The sequence below is a fragment of the Symphalangus syndactylus genome, chromosome 1, assembly GCF_028878055.3.
Source record: "Symphalangus syndactylus isolate Jambi chromosome 1, NHGRI_mSymSyn1-v2.1_pri, whole genome shotgun sequence".
Taxonomy (NCBI): domain Eukaryota; kingdom Metazoa; phylum Chordata; class Mammalia; order Primates; family Hylobatidae; genus Symphalangus; species Symphalangus syndactylus.
In genome coordinates this window covers 79,337,038-79,355,881 of record NC_072423.2, presented here as the reverse complement: position 1 = coordinate 79,355,881, position 18,844 = coordinate 79,337,038, and the positions used below count along the sequence as shown (strand labels likewise).

At 39.7% G+C, this 18,844-nt stretch overlaps 1 protein-coding gene across 22 annotated transcripts in view; it reads right to left on the bottom strand.

Moving 5' to 3' along the window:
- The window catches only part of CEP192 (centrosomal protein 192), a 132,310-nt gene that overhangs the window by 27,925 nt on the left and 85,541 nt on the right, over positions 1–18,844 (bottom strand). For all 22 annotated transcript variants that reach the window (XM_055239315.2, XM_063641262.1, XM_055239324.2 and 19 more), the window contains 4 exons: positions 6,312–6,572; positions 5,942–6,057; positions 4,026–4,135; positions 1,074–1,224 (listed from right to left, as the gene is read on the bottom strand). In XM_055239315.2, coding sequence (XP_055095290.2) covers positions 1,074–1,224; positions 4,026–4,135; positions 5,942–6,057; positions 6,312–6,572 — 638 coding nt within the window. The remainder of the gene's footprint in view (positions 1–1,073; positions 1,225–4,025; positions 4,136–5,941; positions 6,058–6,311; positions 6,573–18,844) is intronic.

The following is an 18,844-nucleotide window of genomic DNA, read 5'->3' as shown; positions in this document are numbered from 1 at the left end:
TGCTGCCAAAAGGACCTAGGAAGCGCCACCGCCAGTCCCAGACTTCTCCAGGCTTCACCTAAAATTACTAGTAAGCTTAATTCTGGATGAAGTCTGATTCTGTGGATCTGATACAATAATTGAACCTTCTGTATTATCTCAGTCAAGAAAGATAAGGAAAGGCTAAGGAACTCTATTCTGAAAGAGAGTAAGCAGACAGGATAACCAGATGCATCATGTGATGTTAGATTACACTCTGGACCACAGAGGAAACGGCAAAGAGGAAGGTTATTTTTGTTGTTGTTGTTTTGTCATTTAACTATAATATAAAGGACATTATTGGAACAAACAATAACATGTGGATGGAACCTGTGGACTAAATGATTGTAGTATACTGCTATTAAATGTCCTAATTTGGATGAGTTTTCCATGGCTATGTAGGAGAGTGTTTTGTTTTGTTTTGTTTTTGAGACAGTCTTGCTATTGCCCAGGCTGGAATGCAATGGCCCAATCTTGGCTCACTGCAAGCTCTGCCTCCTGGGTTCACACCATTCTCCTACCTCAGCCTCCCCAGTAGCTGGGACTACAGGTGCCCACCACCATGCCTGGCTAACTTTTTTTTTGTATTTTTAGTAGAGACAGGGTTTCACTGTGTTAGCCAGGATGATCTCAATCTCCTGACCTCGTGATCCGCCTGCCTTGGCCTCCCAAAGTGCTGGGATTACAGGCGTGAGCCACCACATCTGGCCATAGGAGAGTGTTTTTAGGAAATTTAGGGCTAATTGGTTATCATGCCTGAAACTTACTCTTACATGGTCCAGAAAAACCTTCCATACAAATAGAGGATGATAAGGTAAAGGTGGTAAACTGTTAACAACGGTGAGTCTGAGTGCAGAGTATATGGGAGTTCTCTGCACTATTTCTAAACTTTCCTGAAAGTTTGAAATTATTTCAACTTAAATTTTAAAATAAAGGTGAAATAAAAATTTTGAGACAAAATAATAACAATAGTAAAGTACAGGAAAAAAGATCAGCTTTGCTATGAATCGAATCATCCTGAAATCTGGTGAAAGATTTCTGTTCATTTATTTTACCTTGTAGATTCCAAGCTAGCTTTGGAAGAAGGCTGAAGGAATTCTCTGCTAGAAATGCAATCTCTGAATTCTCCAGTTACTGAAAGTATAATTTTACACATGCTTCCATAAAAGAGCTGAACATCATTAGGTCGTTGGGGAAGATCATATACTGAAATAGAAAATAATGTTTGAAATACATGAATGTTTACACAAGCATACCACAAAGTAACAGATACATTTGTATATTTATAGCTATAGAATATTAGTTTCCTGGGTTGTGGGAGGTGACATTTGGATTACTAGTATACCACCTGGCACAAAATTACAGTCAATTCAGCACCAGTGGCTGACAGCTCAGACTTGGAACCTGAATTTGAACTACCTTTGCCACTCACTTACTTTGTCACTTTTGGCAAGTTACTTAACCTCTCTGAACTTAGTTTCCCCAACTATAATATAGAGTAACGATCTGTATCAGGGGTTGTGAGCATTAAAATAAGAATGGTTTTGTAGATATATTCGGCAACAAACACTTATATGAAGCTTAATGTGGACATTGTTCTAATCCCTTTATATATATTAATTTAGTTAATTTTCAAAACAATTCTTTGAGATAGGTACTATTACCTCTACTGCAAAGAGGAAGAATCTGAAGTACAGAAGTTAAGGGTCCATGATTTTTAAGTGGCAGTCTCATAGACATTCAATTTAAAGTAAATGTAGAAACTAGCACTATTAATTTAATTAAATATTTATAGATTAATGAAATAGTGCTCAAGATTAACATCTCTAGATTAGGCCACCCAAATTTGTATATACAAGAAGTGTTAAATTAGATAGTCTTTAAGTCATATATTTTGACAGGGAAATTTTAAAAGAACACAGTAACTATAAATTTAAATTTATAACTTAAGCAAGACTCCTGACTGAAAAAGTTTAAATCAACGACAAAAATATATGCTACAAATTACACATTTTGTAAAAGCAAGATTGTTACAAATCCTTGGAATAGTAACATGCTCAAGCAAATGTTACTGAAATTCATCACATAAAAGCTTCAACTGCTGTATACTCACAGGTGATCTATGGTACCAACAGGAAAAAGTGAAACTGTTTCCTTCGTTCCTCTGGGCAATAAACTTACAATCACAAGGAATACAGTATTCCTTGAGGTGAAATTCTGGTGTCCCAAAGACCTGGCCTGAGTCCCAGCTCAACCCCATCTTAGATGGGTGATCTTGACAGGCTACTTGAGCTCTTGGTTGGCTGTGTCAACACAACTCTTAATACAATATGTGACTTAATTTTTGGACATGCAGCTCTACCTGGAGCATTCTTCCTCATTCTGGTCTCATCTTCACCTTGCCAACTCCTCCTCTTTCTTCAAGTATACCTCAAGAATCATCTCATTCTAAGTGAGGTGCCCTCCCAGATTTGTAAACACAGCTCTCTCTATAACAGCGCTTTTCATATCACAGCTGAGTCATCTGTCTTCCCCTGAGTCTGTAAGACCCTCATGGACAAGGACTGCATCCAGTACCTCGGCATCCAGTGTCCATAGACCTACTGGCACCTTGTTCTCTCAGGATGCATCCACCATTCAATGAGAGGACTGTTGCTATATGGTGGGGCTATGCCAACTTCTGAACCACTGCAAACTCTGGTTCCCTACAGTCTTCACCACAGTTGGACCATGTTACTAAGTGTTAGTGTTCCATCTCCATAGCACAGTTCAGCTTATCTCATATTTGGATCCTTCCTATGAGGAAGATGTGGGGCTGCAGTGGGACAGATGGGTCTTCAGTTTCAACTCCAAATCCAAGGTTTTTTTCCTTTGCTCTGGTCCCTTAGCACACTCCTGACAAGTCCATTTCAAGTCTTTTTGTCATTTTTAACCCACTCATCCTTGCCTTCCCTTTGAGCAGATGATCTAGACCCCCACTTATTGAAAAGTTCACAGACTATTCAACATCACCCCTACCAAGGCATAAATATCCTTTCATCACTTCATATTTCAGAAGCAAAATATATTCCATCACTAAAAAACGGAAAACAAAAACAGGGAAAAGCTACCACCTGAAATTTACCACCAAAACTAGCCACTTATTATTTTGGTGTGTATATGCCTGTAATTTTACTTATGTAAATATATATGTAATAATTTTTAGCAAAATGAGATCTTACTATGCAAACTTCAAAAAGGTTTTGTGATAAATGAAGAGCTTTCCATGTCATTCAGTACAGATTCATATTATTGTTCTAATGGCTTCAAATATTCTACCACATAATTAAATAACTCCCTATTCTTGGGCATTAAGGTTACTTCTAGCTTCTTGCTATTATAAATGACACCATGGTGAAAATCTGTATATACATTTTTACACAGTCTGTATGTCTCAATATATTTATATTTTGTATGAATAATAAATATGGTTAAATATTTGAAATGTTTAGTGTAAACAGGGCTAACCATGTAGGTTAGTGTCACCTTATTACTGTCTATTTTGAAGTTTTTTTGCCACCACATCTTCCATAAATCTTACAATAGGCACGATAGCACAGTAACCTCAAAATGAGTGCAAGTTTGCAATCAAATCTAAGTAGCAATTAATTTGATTTAGTAGTGACCATTTTCCTCTTCCTGTTTACAAAGTTGCCTAGAGAATAAGTGCAGAAAGTAACATGTAACATTTATACAGCAGCAAAGCTCTTTCATCGAATCCTTATAACAACTCTGTATGGATGAAAAGCTAGATGAGCTAGATGTCACTCTTCTTTCCATTTACAAGATAAGGAAACTGACATTCAATGATGTAATTTGTTCAAACTCATACAGCAGGGCTGTGGCTCAAATTCTGCCTGACACTGTATCTAAACTAACACTTCCTTCTTATATCACATCATTGGACCTAGATAATACTATAAATGACCCAAAAGATTAAATACATCAAGACATGCCGAGATTCTTACCTTCAGTTACTAATAGTTCATCTTGAAATGCTTCAACAAAATTAATGTTTTGAAGCACACTACGTTCTGGAAGTATCCGTTTTATCATCTCTGGTTTATGTAACAGGGCCCTGCCAGGAGAGATTTTTTTTTTTATTTAAAAGTGACGTTATATATAAAATAACTTTAATTAGATTTTCACTAATGCATTTGGCAAATCCCACTAATACTGATATATTAGTACACAGACCTTACACATAAAAGAAAAACCTGTTTTGGAAGTTCCCTCAAAAATTACACATGGTTGTAAAATTATCAGTTTCAGTTAAATATTAACATCAAACAAGAATTCCCTAAAAGAAGAGTAAAATTAGATTCTTTTCAGGTCCTACATTTTCATTATTTGTGATAATTTGGTCGTAGCTAGAAATTTGTCTCAGAACACAAAAGAACATGCTAAAAATGGAAACATTTGAAGGGGAATACCTAAATTACCATACAACTATGTTTATCTGGCTCCTTCCAGAGAATCTGAGGTGAGAAAACTGAAACGTAAATTTCTCTATAATACTCAGATGTACACAAAAAAAATCTCACTACTGTAATTTTATGGCAAAGAGTTTGAAAACAATACGCTGATTTCTATATCCCAATTGAGAGAAAAAAACACATCAGAATACCTCATAATGTGATTTCTCCAAATGTCAGTTTCTATTTCCAAAATACTTAATTAAGAAACAAAACCAGGTTCAAAGGCAAGCTTTTTATTTGGTCTGTTCTAACATCATGTAGCAAGTTGCCATTAAATTCCCTCTTGTAAAACATTCCAATGACCCTCAACAAATTAAAAACAAAACGATTTCCCAAATTCTGTATTAGAATAAAACACAGTCAAGCACAAAGGGTCGGAAGGAGACAGGCGTATTCCTCCACACCCCCTTTCTAGTGATTTTTTATTAGCAGATGACACACCACGAGCTGCACTCAACCTATGTTAGGTCCTTTAATCTAGGAAGCTACACTTTACAATAAGAGAATTCATATCTTTAAATCACGCCTAAACCTAAATCAACATCCTAAATTTTCCAAAAGTTCGGCATATCAAACTATGTTTAAATTATTTATGTATGTATGTATGTATGTATGTATTTATTTATGAGAGAGGTCTGGCTCTGTCACAAAGGCTGGAGTGCAATCATAGCTCACTGCATGCAGCCTTGAACTCCTGGGATTGTGATCTTCCCACCTCAGCCTCCAAAGTAGCGAGGACTACAGGTGCACAACACCACATCCAACTAAATTTTCTATTTCTTTTCTAGAGACAGGGTCTCATTATGTTGCCCAGGCTGGTCTTGAAGTCCTGGCCTCAAGCAATCCTTCCACCTCAGCCTCCCAAAGTGCTGGGCATGAGCCACACAGCCGCCCTATATTTAAATTAGATGTATCAGATTTTATAGTAGTTCATACTTTTTAAGTATCTACAAGTTAAACATCTTACACATTTCGAAAATTCAACTTGATCCTTTCAAGTAATTCACAGCATTACCAGAAATATTACTAACTAGTCATCTGTGTTTATACAATATAATCATTCAGTAGTTCTTAAATCTTTTATAAAACTGACACTGTCACTTGACATGTCATCAAGAGTACACTATGGAAATGGTCCTATTATGAAGTATGATGCACCTACTGAGTAAAGGAAGAGTGGCACAAAATGTTCATCTAGAAAAGAAGGCACATTCTAAGGAAATATAGGAGATGAATTTCCTACGGGTATTTTTTCCTCACATTGTGGTAGCTCATCACCCACATTTTTCATCTACCAGTTCACTAATAAATAGTGAAATATTCTAAAAATTCCAAATCCCAAGCCACAGAAGCCTTCATCATTTCTACTGAATGGTTCCCAACATTGTGTAAGATCAGTAATCTACCTGCGATACTGCTGTCTTGAAATTTCATCTCCACCAAATAAGTATACAGTTGATAGTTCTGTTGCAGTTTCATTATTGATTCCTCTGTCTGATGGATTATATATTAAAGTAACATCCTGATGCCAAGAAAAAAAAATCGGAGTAAATATTAAATATTTTTAAGTAATTTCATTCTGATTCAACGATCTTATGAGCCTAAAAATTCGACACAGACACAAGTGCATATGCATGGCATTTCCAAGATCACATAAGTACTTCTACTCCTACATTATTTTCAAGTATTATTTTAGCTTTTGGCTTTAAAATACATAATTATTAACTTAATTTTAAAATGAGTTGATGTTTTTAGCACAGAAACTTTTATACTTACTTCTTGTGTTCTTTCCTTGAGTACAAATTTATCTGGAAAAATCCTCAATACTTTAGGATCCAGCAAAACTTTTTTCTGAGAATCCTTAAAACCTACTGCTTTAACAAAAGCTGCTCGGGAGCCAGTGTTGCGGACAGAAAAAACAATTTTACTTTCTTTGCCAGGTACTAAGCCATTCACTGTTACCATGTAACTGTCAGATAATTTTTTAACGCCTTCCAAAATAAGATTGCTTGTTCCTCCATATCCAGACAAAGGTATCTAAAAGAATATACATATATAAAATTATTTTAATGTTAAGCAGAAAGCACAACATTGAATTACAGTGAGAAGAAAATTCAGAAAGATTTAACACAATTAAAAATTTTAATGTTTGTGTACTTTGGGTAGTAGTTCCCCATTTCCAGTCCAGCAGTATATTCAAGACTTTGTTTTAAGGAAAAAACAAACCAAAGAGCTGCAAAAGTATCTGGCTTCTGATATGCTAAGAATTAACTATTTCAAAAGCCAAGTTTAGATGACACAGGAATAATACAAAGATTAGTACAGATATGCTTAAGAAGTTTATAGAGTAAAATATTCAAATATTTTTAATTTACTTTGAAATGCACTAAAAAGATGAACTGGTGGCTGGCAAGGTGGCCAATAAGGAACAGCTTCCGTCTGCAGCTCCCTAGCGAGATCAATACTGAAGGCGGGTGATTTCTGCATTTCCAACTGAGGTACTCAGCTCATTTCATTGGGACTGGTTAGAGAGTGGCTGCAGCCCATGGAGGGTGAGCCGAAGCAGGGTGGGGCATCGCCTTACCTGGGAAGCGCAAGGGGTTGGATGCCCTCTCTCACCACTCCTATTCAACATAGTATTGGAAGTTTTGGCCAGGGCAATCAAGCAAGACAAAGAAATAAAGGGTATTCAAATAGGAAGAGAGGAAGTCAAATTGTCTCTCTTTGCAGATGACATGATTGTATATTTAGAAAACCCCACTGTCTCAGTCCAAAATCTCCTTAATCTGATAAGCAACTGCAGCAGTCTCAGGATACAAAGTCAATGTGTGAAAATCACAAGCATTCCTATACACCAATAATAGACAAACAGGGCCAAATCATGAGTAAACTCCCATTCACAATTGCTACAAAGAAAATAAAAAACCTAGGAATACAACTTACAAGGGATGTGAATGACCTCTTCAAGGAGAACTACAAACCACTGCTCAAAGAAGTAAGAGAAGACACAAAGAAATGGAAAAACATTCCACGGTCAAGGATAGGAAGACTCAATATCGAGAAATTGGCCATACTGCCCAAAGTAATTTATAGATTCAATGCTATTCCCATCAAGCTACCATTGACTTTCTTCACAGAATTAGAAAAAAAAACGACTTTAAAGTTCATATGGAACCAAAAAAGAGCCCATATAGCCAAGACAATCCTAGGCAAAATGAAAAAGCTGGAGGCAACACGCCATCTGACTTCAAATTATACTACAAGGTTACAGTAACCAAAACAGCATGGTACTGATAGCAAAACAGAAAGACAGACAAATGGAACAGAACAGAGGCCTCAAAAATAACACCACACATCTACAACCATCTGATCTTTGACAAACCTGACAAAACAAGAAATGGGGAAAGGATTCCCTATTTAATAAATGGTGCTGGGAAAACTGGCTAGCCATATCAGAAAACTGAAACTGGACCCCTTCCTTACAACTTATACAAAAATTAACTCGATGGATGAAAGACTTAAATGTAAGATATAAAACCATAAAAACTCTAGAAGAAAACCTAGGCAATACCATTCAAGACACAGGCATGGGCAAAGACTTCATGACTAAACACCAAAAGCAATGGCAAGAAAAGCCAAAATTCACAAATGAGATCTAATTAAACTACAGAGCTTCTGCACAGCAAAAGAAACTATCATCAGAGTGAACAGGCAACCTATAGAATGGGAGAACATTTTTGCAATCTATCCATCTGACAGAGGGCTGATATCCAGAATCTACAAAGAACTTGAACAAATTTACAAGAAAAAAAACAACCCCATCAAAAAGTGGGCAAAGGATATGAACAGACACTTCTCAAAAGAAGACATTTAAGCAGCCAACAAACATGTGAAAAAAAGCTCATCATTACTGGTTATTAGAGAAATGCAAATCGACCAGGCACGGTGGCTCGCACCTGTAATCCCAGCACTTTGGGAGGCCAAGGTGGGCAGATCACGAGATCAGGAGATCGAGACCATCCTGGCTAACATGGTGAAACCCCTTTTATACAAAAAAAAATAAATAAATACAAAAAATTAGCTAGGCATGGTGGCATGTGCTTATAGGCTCAGCTACTTGGGAGGCTCGGAGGCAGGAGAATTGCTTGAACCCAGCAGGCGGAGGTTGCAGTGAGCCAAGATTGTGCCACTGCACTCCAGCCTGAGCAACAGAGCAAGACTCTGTCTCAAAAAAAAAGCAAATCAAAACCACAATGAGACACCATCTCACGCGTTAGAATGGCGATCATTAGAGACTCCGTTCCAAGATGGCTGAATAGGAACAGCTCCGGTCTGCAGCTCCCAGCGTGACTGACACAGAAGATGGTGATTTCTGCATTTCCAGCTGAGGTACCTGGTTCATCTCACTGGGACTGGTTGGACAGTGGGTGCAGCCCATGGAGGGTGAGCTGAAGCAGGGTGGGGCATTGTCTTACCCAGGAAGCGCAAGGGGTTCAGGGATTTCCCTTTCCTAGCCAAGGGAAGCTGTGACAGACTGTACCTGGAAAATCGGGACAATCCCACCCAAATACTGTGCTTTTCCAACACTCTTAGCAAATGGCACACCAGGAGATTTTATCCTGCACGTGGCTTGGCAGGTCCCACGCCCACAGAGCCTTGCTCACTGCTAGCACAGCAGTCTGAGATCCACCTGTAAGGCAGTAGCCTGACACAGGGAGGGGCGTCCGCCATTGCTGAAGCTTGAGTAGGTAAACAAAGCAGCCAGGGAAGCTCGAACTGGGTGGAGCCCACCGCAGCTCTGCAATGCCTACACCCTCTATAGAGCCCACCTCTGGGGGAAGGGCATAGCTGAACAAAAGGCAGCAGAAACTTCTCCAGACTTAAACGTCCCCATCTGACAGCTCTGAAGAGAGCAGTGGTTCTCCCAGCACGGTGTTTGAGCTCTGAGAACGGACAGACTGCCTCCTCAAGTGGGTCTCTGACCCCCGTGTAGCCTAGCTGGGAGACACCTCCCAGCAGGGGCCGAATGACACCTCATACAGGCTGGTGCCCCTCTGGGACGAAGCTTCCAGAGGAAGGATCAGGCAGCAATATTTGCTGTTCTGCAGCCCCCACTGGTGATACCCAGGCAAACAGGATCTGGAGTGTACCTCCAGCAAACTCCAACAGACCTGCAGCTGAGGGACCTGATTCTTAGAAGGAAAACTAACAAACAGAAAGGAATAGCATCAACATCAACAAAAAGGACATCCACACCAAAACCCCATCTGTAGGTCACCAGCATCAAAGACCAAAGGTAGATAAAACCACAAAGATGGGGAGAAACCAGAGCAGAAAAGCTGAAAATTCTAAAAACCAGAGCGCCTCTTCTCCTCCAAAGGATCGCAGCTCCTCACCAGCAACAGAACAAAGCTGGATAGAGAATGACTTTGACGAGCTGACAGAAGTAGGCTTCACAAGGTCGGTAATAACAAACTTCTCTGAGCTAAAGGAGAATGTTCGAACCCATCACAAGGAAGCTAAAAACTTTGAAAAAAGATTAGATGAATGGCTAACTAGAATAAACAATGTACAGAAGACCTTAAATGACCTGATGGAGCTGAAAAACATGGCACAAGAATTACGTGATGCATGCACAAGCTTCAATAGCCAATTCGATCAAGTGGACGAAAGGCTATCAGTGATTGAAGATCAAATGAATGAAATGAAGCAAGAAGAGAAGTTTAGAGAAAAAAGTAAAAAGAAATGAACAAAGCCTCCAAGAAATATGGCACTATGTGAAAACACCAAATCTACATCTGACTGGTGTCCCTGAAAGTGACGGGGAAAATGGAACCAAGTTGGAAAACACTCTGCAGGATATTATCCAGGAGAACTTGCCCACCTAGCAAGGCAGGCCAACATTCAAATTTGGGAAATACAGAGAACACCACAAAGATACTCCTCGAGAAGAGCAACCCCAAGGCACATAATTTTCAGATTCACCAAGGTTGGAATGAAGCAAAAAATGTTAAGGGCAGCCAGAGACAAAGGTCGGGTTACTTTACACAAAGGGAAGCCCATCAGACTAACAGCTCATCTCTCAGCAGAAACTCTAACAAGCCAGAAGAGAGTGGGGGCCAATATTCAACATTATTAAAGGAAAGAATTTTCAACCCAGAATTTCATATCCAGCCAAACTAAGCTTCATAAGTGAAAGAGAAATAAAATCCTTTACAGACAAGCAAACGCTGAGAGATTCTGTCACCACCAGGCCTGCCTTACAAGAGCTCCTGAAGGAAGCACTAAACATAGAAAGGAACAACTGGTACTAGCCACTGCAAAAACATGCCAAATTGTAAAGACCATCAATGCCAGGAAGAAACTACATCAACTAACACGCAAAATAACCAGCTAACATCATAATGACAGGATCAAATTCACATATAACAATATTAACCTTAAATGTAAATGGGCTAAATGCCCCAGTTAAAAGACACAGACTGGCAAATTGGATAAAGAGTCAAGAACCATCACTGTGCTATATTCAGGAGACCCATCTCACATGCAGAGACACACATAGGCACAAAATAAAGGGATGAAGGAAGATCTACCAAGCAAATGGAAAGCAAAAAAAAGCAGGGGTTGCAATCCTAGTCTCTGATAAAACAGACTTTAAACCAACAAAGATCAAAAAAGACAAAGAAAGCCATTATATAATCATAAGGGATCAATTCAACAAGAAGAGCTAACTATCCTAAATATATATGCACCTAATACAGGAGCCCTCAGATTCATTAAGCAAGTCCTCAGAGACCTACAAAGAGACTTAGACTCCCACACAATAATAATTGGAGACTTTAACACCCCACTGACAATATTAGACACATCAACAAGGCAGAAGGTTAACAAGGATATCCAGGACTTGAACTCAGCTCTGCACCAAGAGGACCTAATAGACATCTACAGAACTCTCCACCCCAAATCAACAGAATATACATTCTTCTCAGCACCACATCACACTTATTCCAAAACTGACCACATAGTTGGAAGTAAAACACTCCTCAGCAAATGTAAAAGAACAGAAATCACAACAAACTGTCTCTCAGACCACAGTGCAATCAAATTAGAACTCGGGATTAAGAAACTCACTCAAAACCGCACAACTACATGGAACCTGAACAACCTGCTCCTGAATGACTACTGGGTAAATAATGAAATGAAGGCAGAAATAAAGATGTTCTTTGAAACCAATGAGAACAAAGACACAACGTACAGAATCTCTGGGACACATTTAAATCAGTGTGTAGAGGGAAATTTATAGCACTAAATGCCCACCCTAACATCACAATTAAAAGAACTAGAGAAGCAAGAGCAAACACATTCAAAAGCTAGCAGAAGGCAAGAAATAACGAAGATCAGAGCAGAACTGAAGGAAATAGAGACACAAAAAACCCTTCAAAATATCATTGAATCCAGGAGCTGGTTTTTTGAAAAGATCAACAAAATTGACAGACCGCTAGCAAGACTAATAAAGAAGAAAAGAGAGAAGAATCAAATAGATGCAATAAAAAATGGTAAAGGGGATATCACCACCGATCCCACAGAAATACAAACTACCATCAGAGAATAATATAAACACCTCTACACAAATAAACTAGAAAATCTAGAAGAAATGGTAAATTCCTGGACACATACATCCTCCCAAGACCAAACCAGGAAGAAGTTGAATCTCTGAATGGACCAATAACAGGCTCTAAAATTGAGGCAATAATAGCCTACCAACCAAAAGAAGTCCAGGACCAGACGGATTCACAGCTGAATTCTACCAGAAGTACGAAGAGGAGCTGGTACCATTTCTTCTGAAACTATTCCAATCGATAGAAAAAAAGAGAATCCTCCCTAACTCATTTTATGAGGCCAGCATCATCCTGATACCAAAGCCTGGCAGAGACACAACAAAAAAAGAGAATTTTAATTCAATACCTCTGATGAACATCGATGGGAAAATCCTCAATAAAATACTGGCAAGCAGAATCCAGCAGCACATCAAAAAGCTTATCCACCACAATCAAGTTGGCTTCATCCCTGGAATGCAAGGCTGGTTCAACATATGCAAATCAATAAATGTAATCCATCACATAAACAGAACCAACGACAAAAATCACATAATTATCTCAATAGATGCAGAAAAGGCCTTCGACAAAATTCAACAGCCCTTCATGCTAAAAACTCTCAATAAATTAGGTATTGATGGAATACATCTCAAAATAATAAGAGCTATCTATGACAAACCCACGGTCAATATCATACTGAATGGGCAAAAACTGGAAAGCATTCCCTTTGAAAACTGGCACAATACAGGGATGCCCTCTCTCACCACTCCTATTCAACATAGCGGTGGAAGTTCTGGCCAGGGCAATCAGGCAAGAGAAAGAAATAAAGGGTATTCAATTAGGAAAAGGGGAAGTCAAATTGTCCATTTGCAGATGACATGATTGTATATTTAGAAAACCCCATCGTCTCAGCCCAAAATCTCCTTAAGCTGACAAGCAACTTCAGCAAAGTCTCAGGATACAAAATCAATGTGCAAAAATCACAAGCATTCTTATACACCAGTAACAGACAAACAGAGAGCCAAATCATGAGTGAACTCCCATTCACAACTGCTTCAAAGAGAATGAAATATCTAGGAATCCAACTTACAAGGGATGTGAAGGACCTCTTCAAGGAGAACTACAAACCACTGCTCAACAAAATAAAAGAGGACACAAACAAATGGAAGAACATTCCATGCTCATGGATAGGAAGAATCAATATTGTGAAAATGGCCATACTGCCCAAGGTAATTTAGAGATTCAATGCCATCCCCATCAAGCTACCAATGACTTTCTTCACAGAATCGGAAAAAACTACTTTAAAGCTCATATGGAACCAAAAGACACTGCATTGCCAAGACAATCCTAAGCAAAAGAACAAAGCTGGAGGCATCACGCTACCTGACTTCAAACTATACTACAAGGCTACAGTAACCAAAACAGCATGGTACTTGTACCAAAACAGATATATAGACCAATGGAACATAACAGAGGCCTCAGAAATAACACCACACATCTACAACCATCTGATCTTTGACAAACCTGACAAAAAAAAGAAATGGGGAAAGGATTCCCTATTTAATAAATAGTGCTGGGAAAACTGGCTAGCCATATGTAGAAAGCTGAAACTGGATCCCTTCCTTACACCTTATTCAAAAATTAATTTGAGATGGATTAAAGACTTAAATGTTAGACCTAAAACCATAAAAACCCTAGAAGAAAACCTAGGCAATACCATTCAGGACATAGGCATGGGCAAGGACTTCATGACTAAAACATCAAAAGCAATGGCAACAAAAGCCAAAATAGACAAATGAGATCTAATTAAACTAAAGAGCTTCTGCACAGCAAAAGAAATTACCATCAGAGTGAACAGACAACCTACAGAATGGGAGAAAATTTTTTAATCTACCCACCTGACAAAGGGCTAATATCTAGAATCTGCAAAGCACTTGAACAAATTTACAAGAAAAAACAAACAACCCCATCAAAAAGTGGGCAAAGGATATGAACAGACACTTCTCAAAAGAAGACATTTACGCAGGCAACAGACCCATGAAAAAATGCTCATCATCACTGGTCATCACAGAAATGCAAATTAAAACCACAATCATATACCATCCCACACCAGTCAGAATGGTGATCATTAAAAAGTCAGGAAACAACAGGTGCTGGAGAGGATGTGGAGAAATAGGAACACTTTTACACTGTTGGTAGGAGTGTAAACTAGTTCAACCATTGTGGAAGACAGTGTGGCAATTCCTCAAGGATCTAGAATTAGAAATGCCATTTGACCCAGCAATCCCATTACTGGGTATATACCCAGAGGATTATAATTCATGCTACTATAAAGACACATGCACACATACGTTTATTGTGGCACTATTCACAATAGCAAAGACTTGGAACCAACCCAAATGTCTGTCAGTAATAGACTGGATTAAGAAAATGTGGACACATACACCATGGAATACTATGCAGCCATAATAAAGGATGAGTTCATGTCCTTTGCAGGAACATGGATGAAGCTGGAAACCATCATTCTCAGCAAACTATCACAAGGTCAGAAAATCAAACACCGCATGTTCTCACTCATAGGTGGGAACTGAACAATGAGAACACTTGGACACTGAGCGGGGAACATCACACATGGGGGCCTGTCGTGGGATGGGGGACAGGGGAAGGGATAGCATTAGGAGATATACCTAATGTAAATGATGAGTTAATGGGTGCAGCAAACCAACAAGGCACATGTATACATATGTAACAAACCTGCACGTTGTGCACATGTACCCTAGAACTTAAAGTATAACTAACAACAACAACAACAAAAGAATGGCAATCATTAAAAAGTCAGGAAACAACAGATGCTGGAGAGGAAGTGGAGAAACAGGAACGCTTTCACACTGTCGGAGTGTAAATTAGTTCAACCATTGTGGAAGACAGTGTGGTGATTCCTCAAGGATCTAGAACTAGAAATATCATTTGACCCAGCAATCCCATTACTTGGTATATGCCCAAAGGATTATAAATCATTCTATTACAAAGACACATGCACACGTATGTTTACTGCGGCACTGTTCACAATAGCAAAGACTTGGAACCAATCCACATGCCTATCAATGATAGACTGGATAAAGAAAATGTGGCACAGATACACCATGGAATACTATGCGCCATAAAAAAAGGATGAGTTCATGTCCTTTGCAAGGACATGGAGGAAGCTAGAAACCATTCTCAGCAAACTAACACAGGAACAGAAAACCAGACACCACATGTTCTCACTCATAAGTGGGAACTGAACAATAAGAACACATGGACACAGGGACGGGAACATAACACACTGGGGCCTGTCAGGGGGTGGGGGACTAGGGGAGGAATAGCATTAGGAGAAATACCTAATGTAGATGACGGGTTGATGTGTGCAGCAAACCACCATGGCACGTGTATACCTGTGTAACAAACCTGCACATTCTGCACACATATCCCAGAACTTAAAGTATAATAAAAATAAATAAATTAATTAATTAAAAAAAGATGAGCTGATGGATGGATATGCGGGAGAAGAAATATAGCAAAATGTTAACTACAGAATCTAAGTGATAGTGTATGTGACTGTTTACTGTATAATCCTTTCAACTTCTCAGTAATTCTGAACCTTTTCATAATAGAATGTTTTTGGGGAAAACTGTATTTATAATCCTGTTAGTGTGCAGTCTAGCCAATGTCAGAGAAAAGCATGCAGATGGGACTAAGCTAAAGATAAGAACTCAAACAACTTTTCAACGACAGACACATTGTCAACGGAGGAAGCAGCACACTAGAGTCAGGCTTGGGGATCCATCTGCTGCTGCTTCCACAGGGCTCAACCCTTGCAGGAAGCAAGGCTTCACAGAATACATCCCACAAATTCGAATGTAAGGAAAATATTCACCCTGCTGGAAACTTTCCATACTCTTTGAAACGCACGCCTTTAAAAATTATCTTTCATTCCTAATTACAGGTTGAGTATCCCTTATTCAAAGTGCTTGGGACCAGAGGTGTTCCAGATTTGGGAATATCTGCATTATACTGAACATCCCTAATTCAAAAATCCAAAATCCAAAATGCTCCAAAGAGCATTTCCTTTGAGCATCATGTCGGCACTCAAAAAGTTTCTGATTTTGGAGCATTGTGGAGTTTGAATTTTCAGATTAGGGATACTCAATCTGTACTAAAATAGGTCGCAAATACTTTCTTGCAAACTTGAAAACTACCATAACTTATTCCGAGTTGTTATGTACTTAACTAAACTAACATTTTGAAAAACTACTTTCAGGCACCTCATCAGTTTGTACTGTCTTGACTTTTAGTACAAGTAAACAGCATTTCAGGCTTGGCACAGTGGCTCACGCCTGTAATCTCAGCACTTTTGGAGGCCATGTCAGGCGGATTACTTGAGGTCAGGAGTTCGAGACAAGCTTGGCCAACATGGCACAACCCCATCTCTACTAAAAATACAAAAATTAGCCGGGCGTGGTGACGGGCGCCTGTAATCCCAGCTACTTGAGACGCTGAGGCAGGAGAATCGCTTGAACGTGGGAGGTGGAAGTTGCAGTGAGCCGAGATCACGCCACTGCACTCCAGGCTGGGTGACAGAGCGAGATGATGTCTCAAAATAAATAAATAAATAAACAGCATTTCAAAGGGTTTCAGATTGGAAGCTCCTACAAATCCTCCCTCACTCAAAGTGACCTCTGGTAGTTTCAACAGCAAAAATGTTTCTAATTTTTCTTTTTCCATAGAAACGTAGAAGTAAATTTTATCAATGAAACTAAATAGCAAAAAAACGAGGGAAAAGGTACCTTTGAAAACACTCATTACAAGTATTCTGCCTGTACTTTCAAAGCCTAAGAAATCACAAATTACTACTGAGTAACAAGGTTAAGTAAAAAGAATGATTGGTCAGGTGCGTGGCTCATGCCTGTAATCCCAGCACTTTGGGAGGCCAAGGCTGGTGGATCACAAGGTCAAGAGATCAAGACTATCCTGACCAACATGGTGAAATCCCATCTCTACTAAAAATACAAAATCAGCTGTGAGTGGTGGCACGTGCCTATAGTCCCAGCTACTTGGGAGGCTGAGGCAAGAGAACTGCTTGAACCTGGGAGGCAGAGGTTGCAGTGAGCCGAGATGCCACTGCACTCCAGTCTGGCAATGGAGCAAGACTCCATTTCAAAAAAAGAAAAGAAAAAATAATGATTAAATGAAACAAACCTAACACCGTAAATCCAAAGATTAAACAGGAAAAACTATTGCTCCTAACCTCAGTACTACTGAAATGTTGAGCTGCATGATTCTTTGTGGTGAGAACTGTCCTGGGCTTTCTCGGATGTTCAGCAGCCTCTCTGGCTTCTACCCAGTTGGTGCCAGTAGCACTCTTGTCCTGCCCCCAGTTATGACAAACCAAAAATAACTCCAGACTCTGCCAGTGTCCCCTGGGGGTAACACAAGCTCTGGTTGAGAACCACTGCTCCAGATGACAATACACAGAGCTGTTATTAGCACCCTAGAGACTGCACTATACATAAACGTGGGCTCTGCATTCAGCCAGACTGAATTTGAACCTTGTGTCTACCACTGACCAGCAAGTAAGATGCACGATCACGGCCACGCATTTCTCTCAGCCTCAGTTTACACATGTGCAAAATGGCAAGAGTAGTATCTCGAATGGTTGTTTTGAAGATAAAAATCTGACAATCCACCATCTTTGTTTGTGTTGCTATAACAGAATACTATAGACTGGGTAATTTATAAAGAATAGAAATTTATTATTCACAGTTCTGGAGGCTGGAAGTCCAAGATCAAGGTGCCGGTTTCTGGTGAGGGCTGCTCTCTGCTTCTTTTTGTTTGAGATGGAGTCTCGCTCTGTCGCCAGGCTGTAGTGCAGTGGCGCAATCTCGGCTCACTGCAACCTCCGCCTCCCGGGTTCAAGCGATTCTCCTGCCTCAGCCTCCTGAGTAGCTGAGACTACAGGTGTGCACCACCATGCCCAGCTAATTTTTGTATTTTTAGTAGAGATGGGGTTTCACCATGTTGGTCAGGATAGTCTTGATTTCTTGACCTCGTGATCCACCTGCCTCAGCCTCCCAAAGTGCTGGGATTACAGGCATGAGCCACCACACCCGGCCGGGCTGCTCTCTGCTTCTAAGATCTCACCTTGAATCCTGCATGTTCCAGAGGGAAGAAATGCTGTGTCCTCGCATGGCAGAAGGCAGAAGGGCAAAAAGGCCAAACTCCCTCCCTCAGGCCTTTTTATAACAGCATTAATCCATTCCCGAGGGCAGAGCCTCATGACCTAAACACCTCCCAAAGGGATCCATCTCCCAACACTGTTGTACTGCAGAGTAAGTTTCCAATACAGAAATTTGGGAGACACATTCAGATTACAGCATCCACTTAGTGATTGAGGGTAGTGTCCGGAATACAATCAACATGGAATAATCAATACATTTTTATTGCAGTCCTATCATGCTTTATGGTATTCAAAACACAGATCATTTCATTTGTTCCTCACAACCAAACTGGCAAGTTGGGACAGCAAGTAGCTTCTGATGAGATGAGAGAGGAAATGCCAAGGTGAGCGTAAGTAACAGAGACAGGGCTGGCTCCCTGGGTTCTCCTGTCATGTTAACAGCTCTTCCGCCACTCTGCCAGGCTACTTTATCTTTACAAAGGCACAGCAATGTTAAT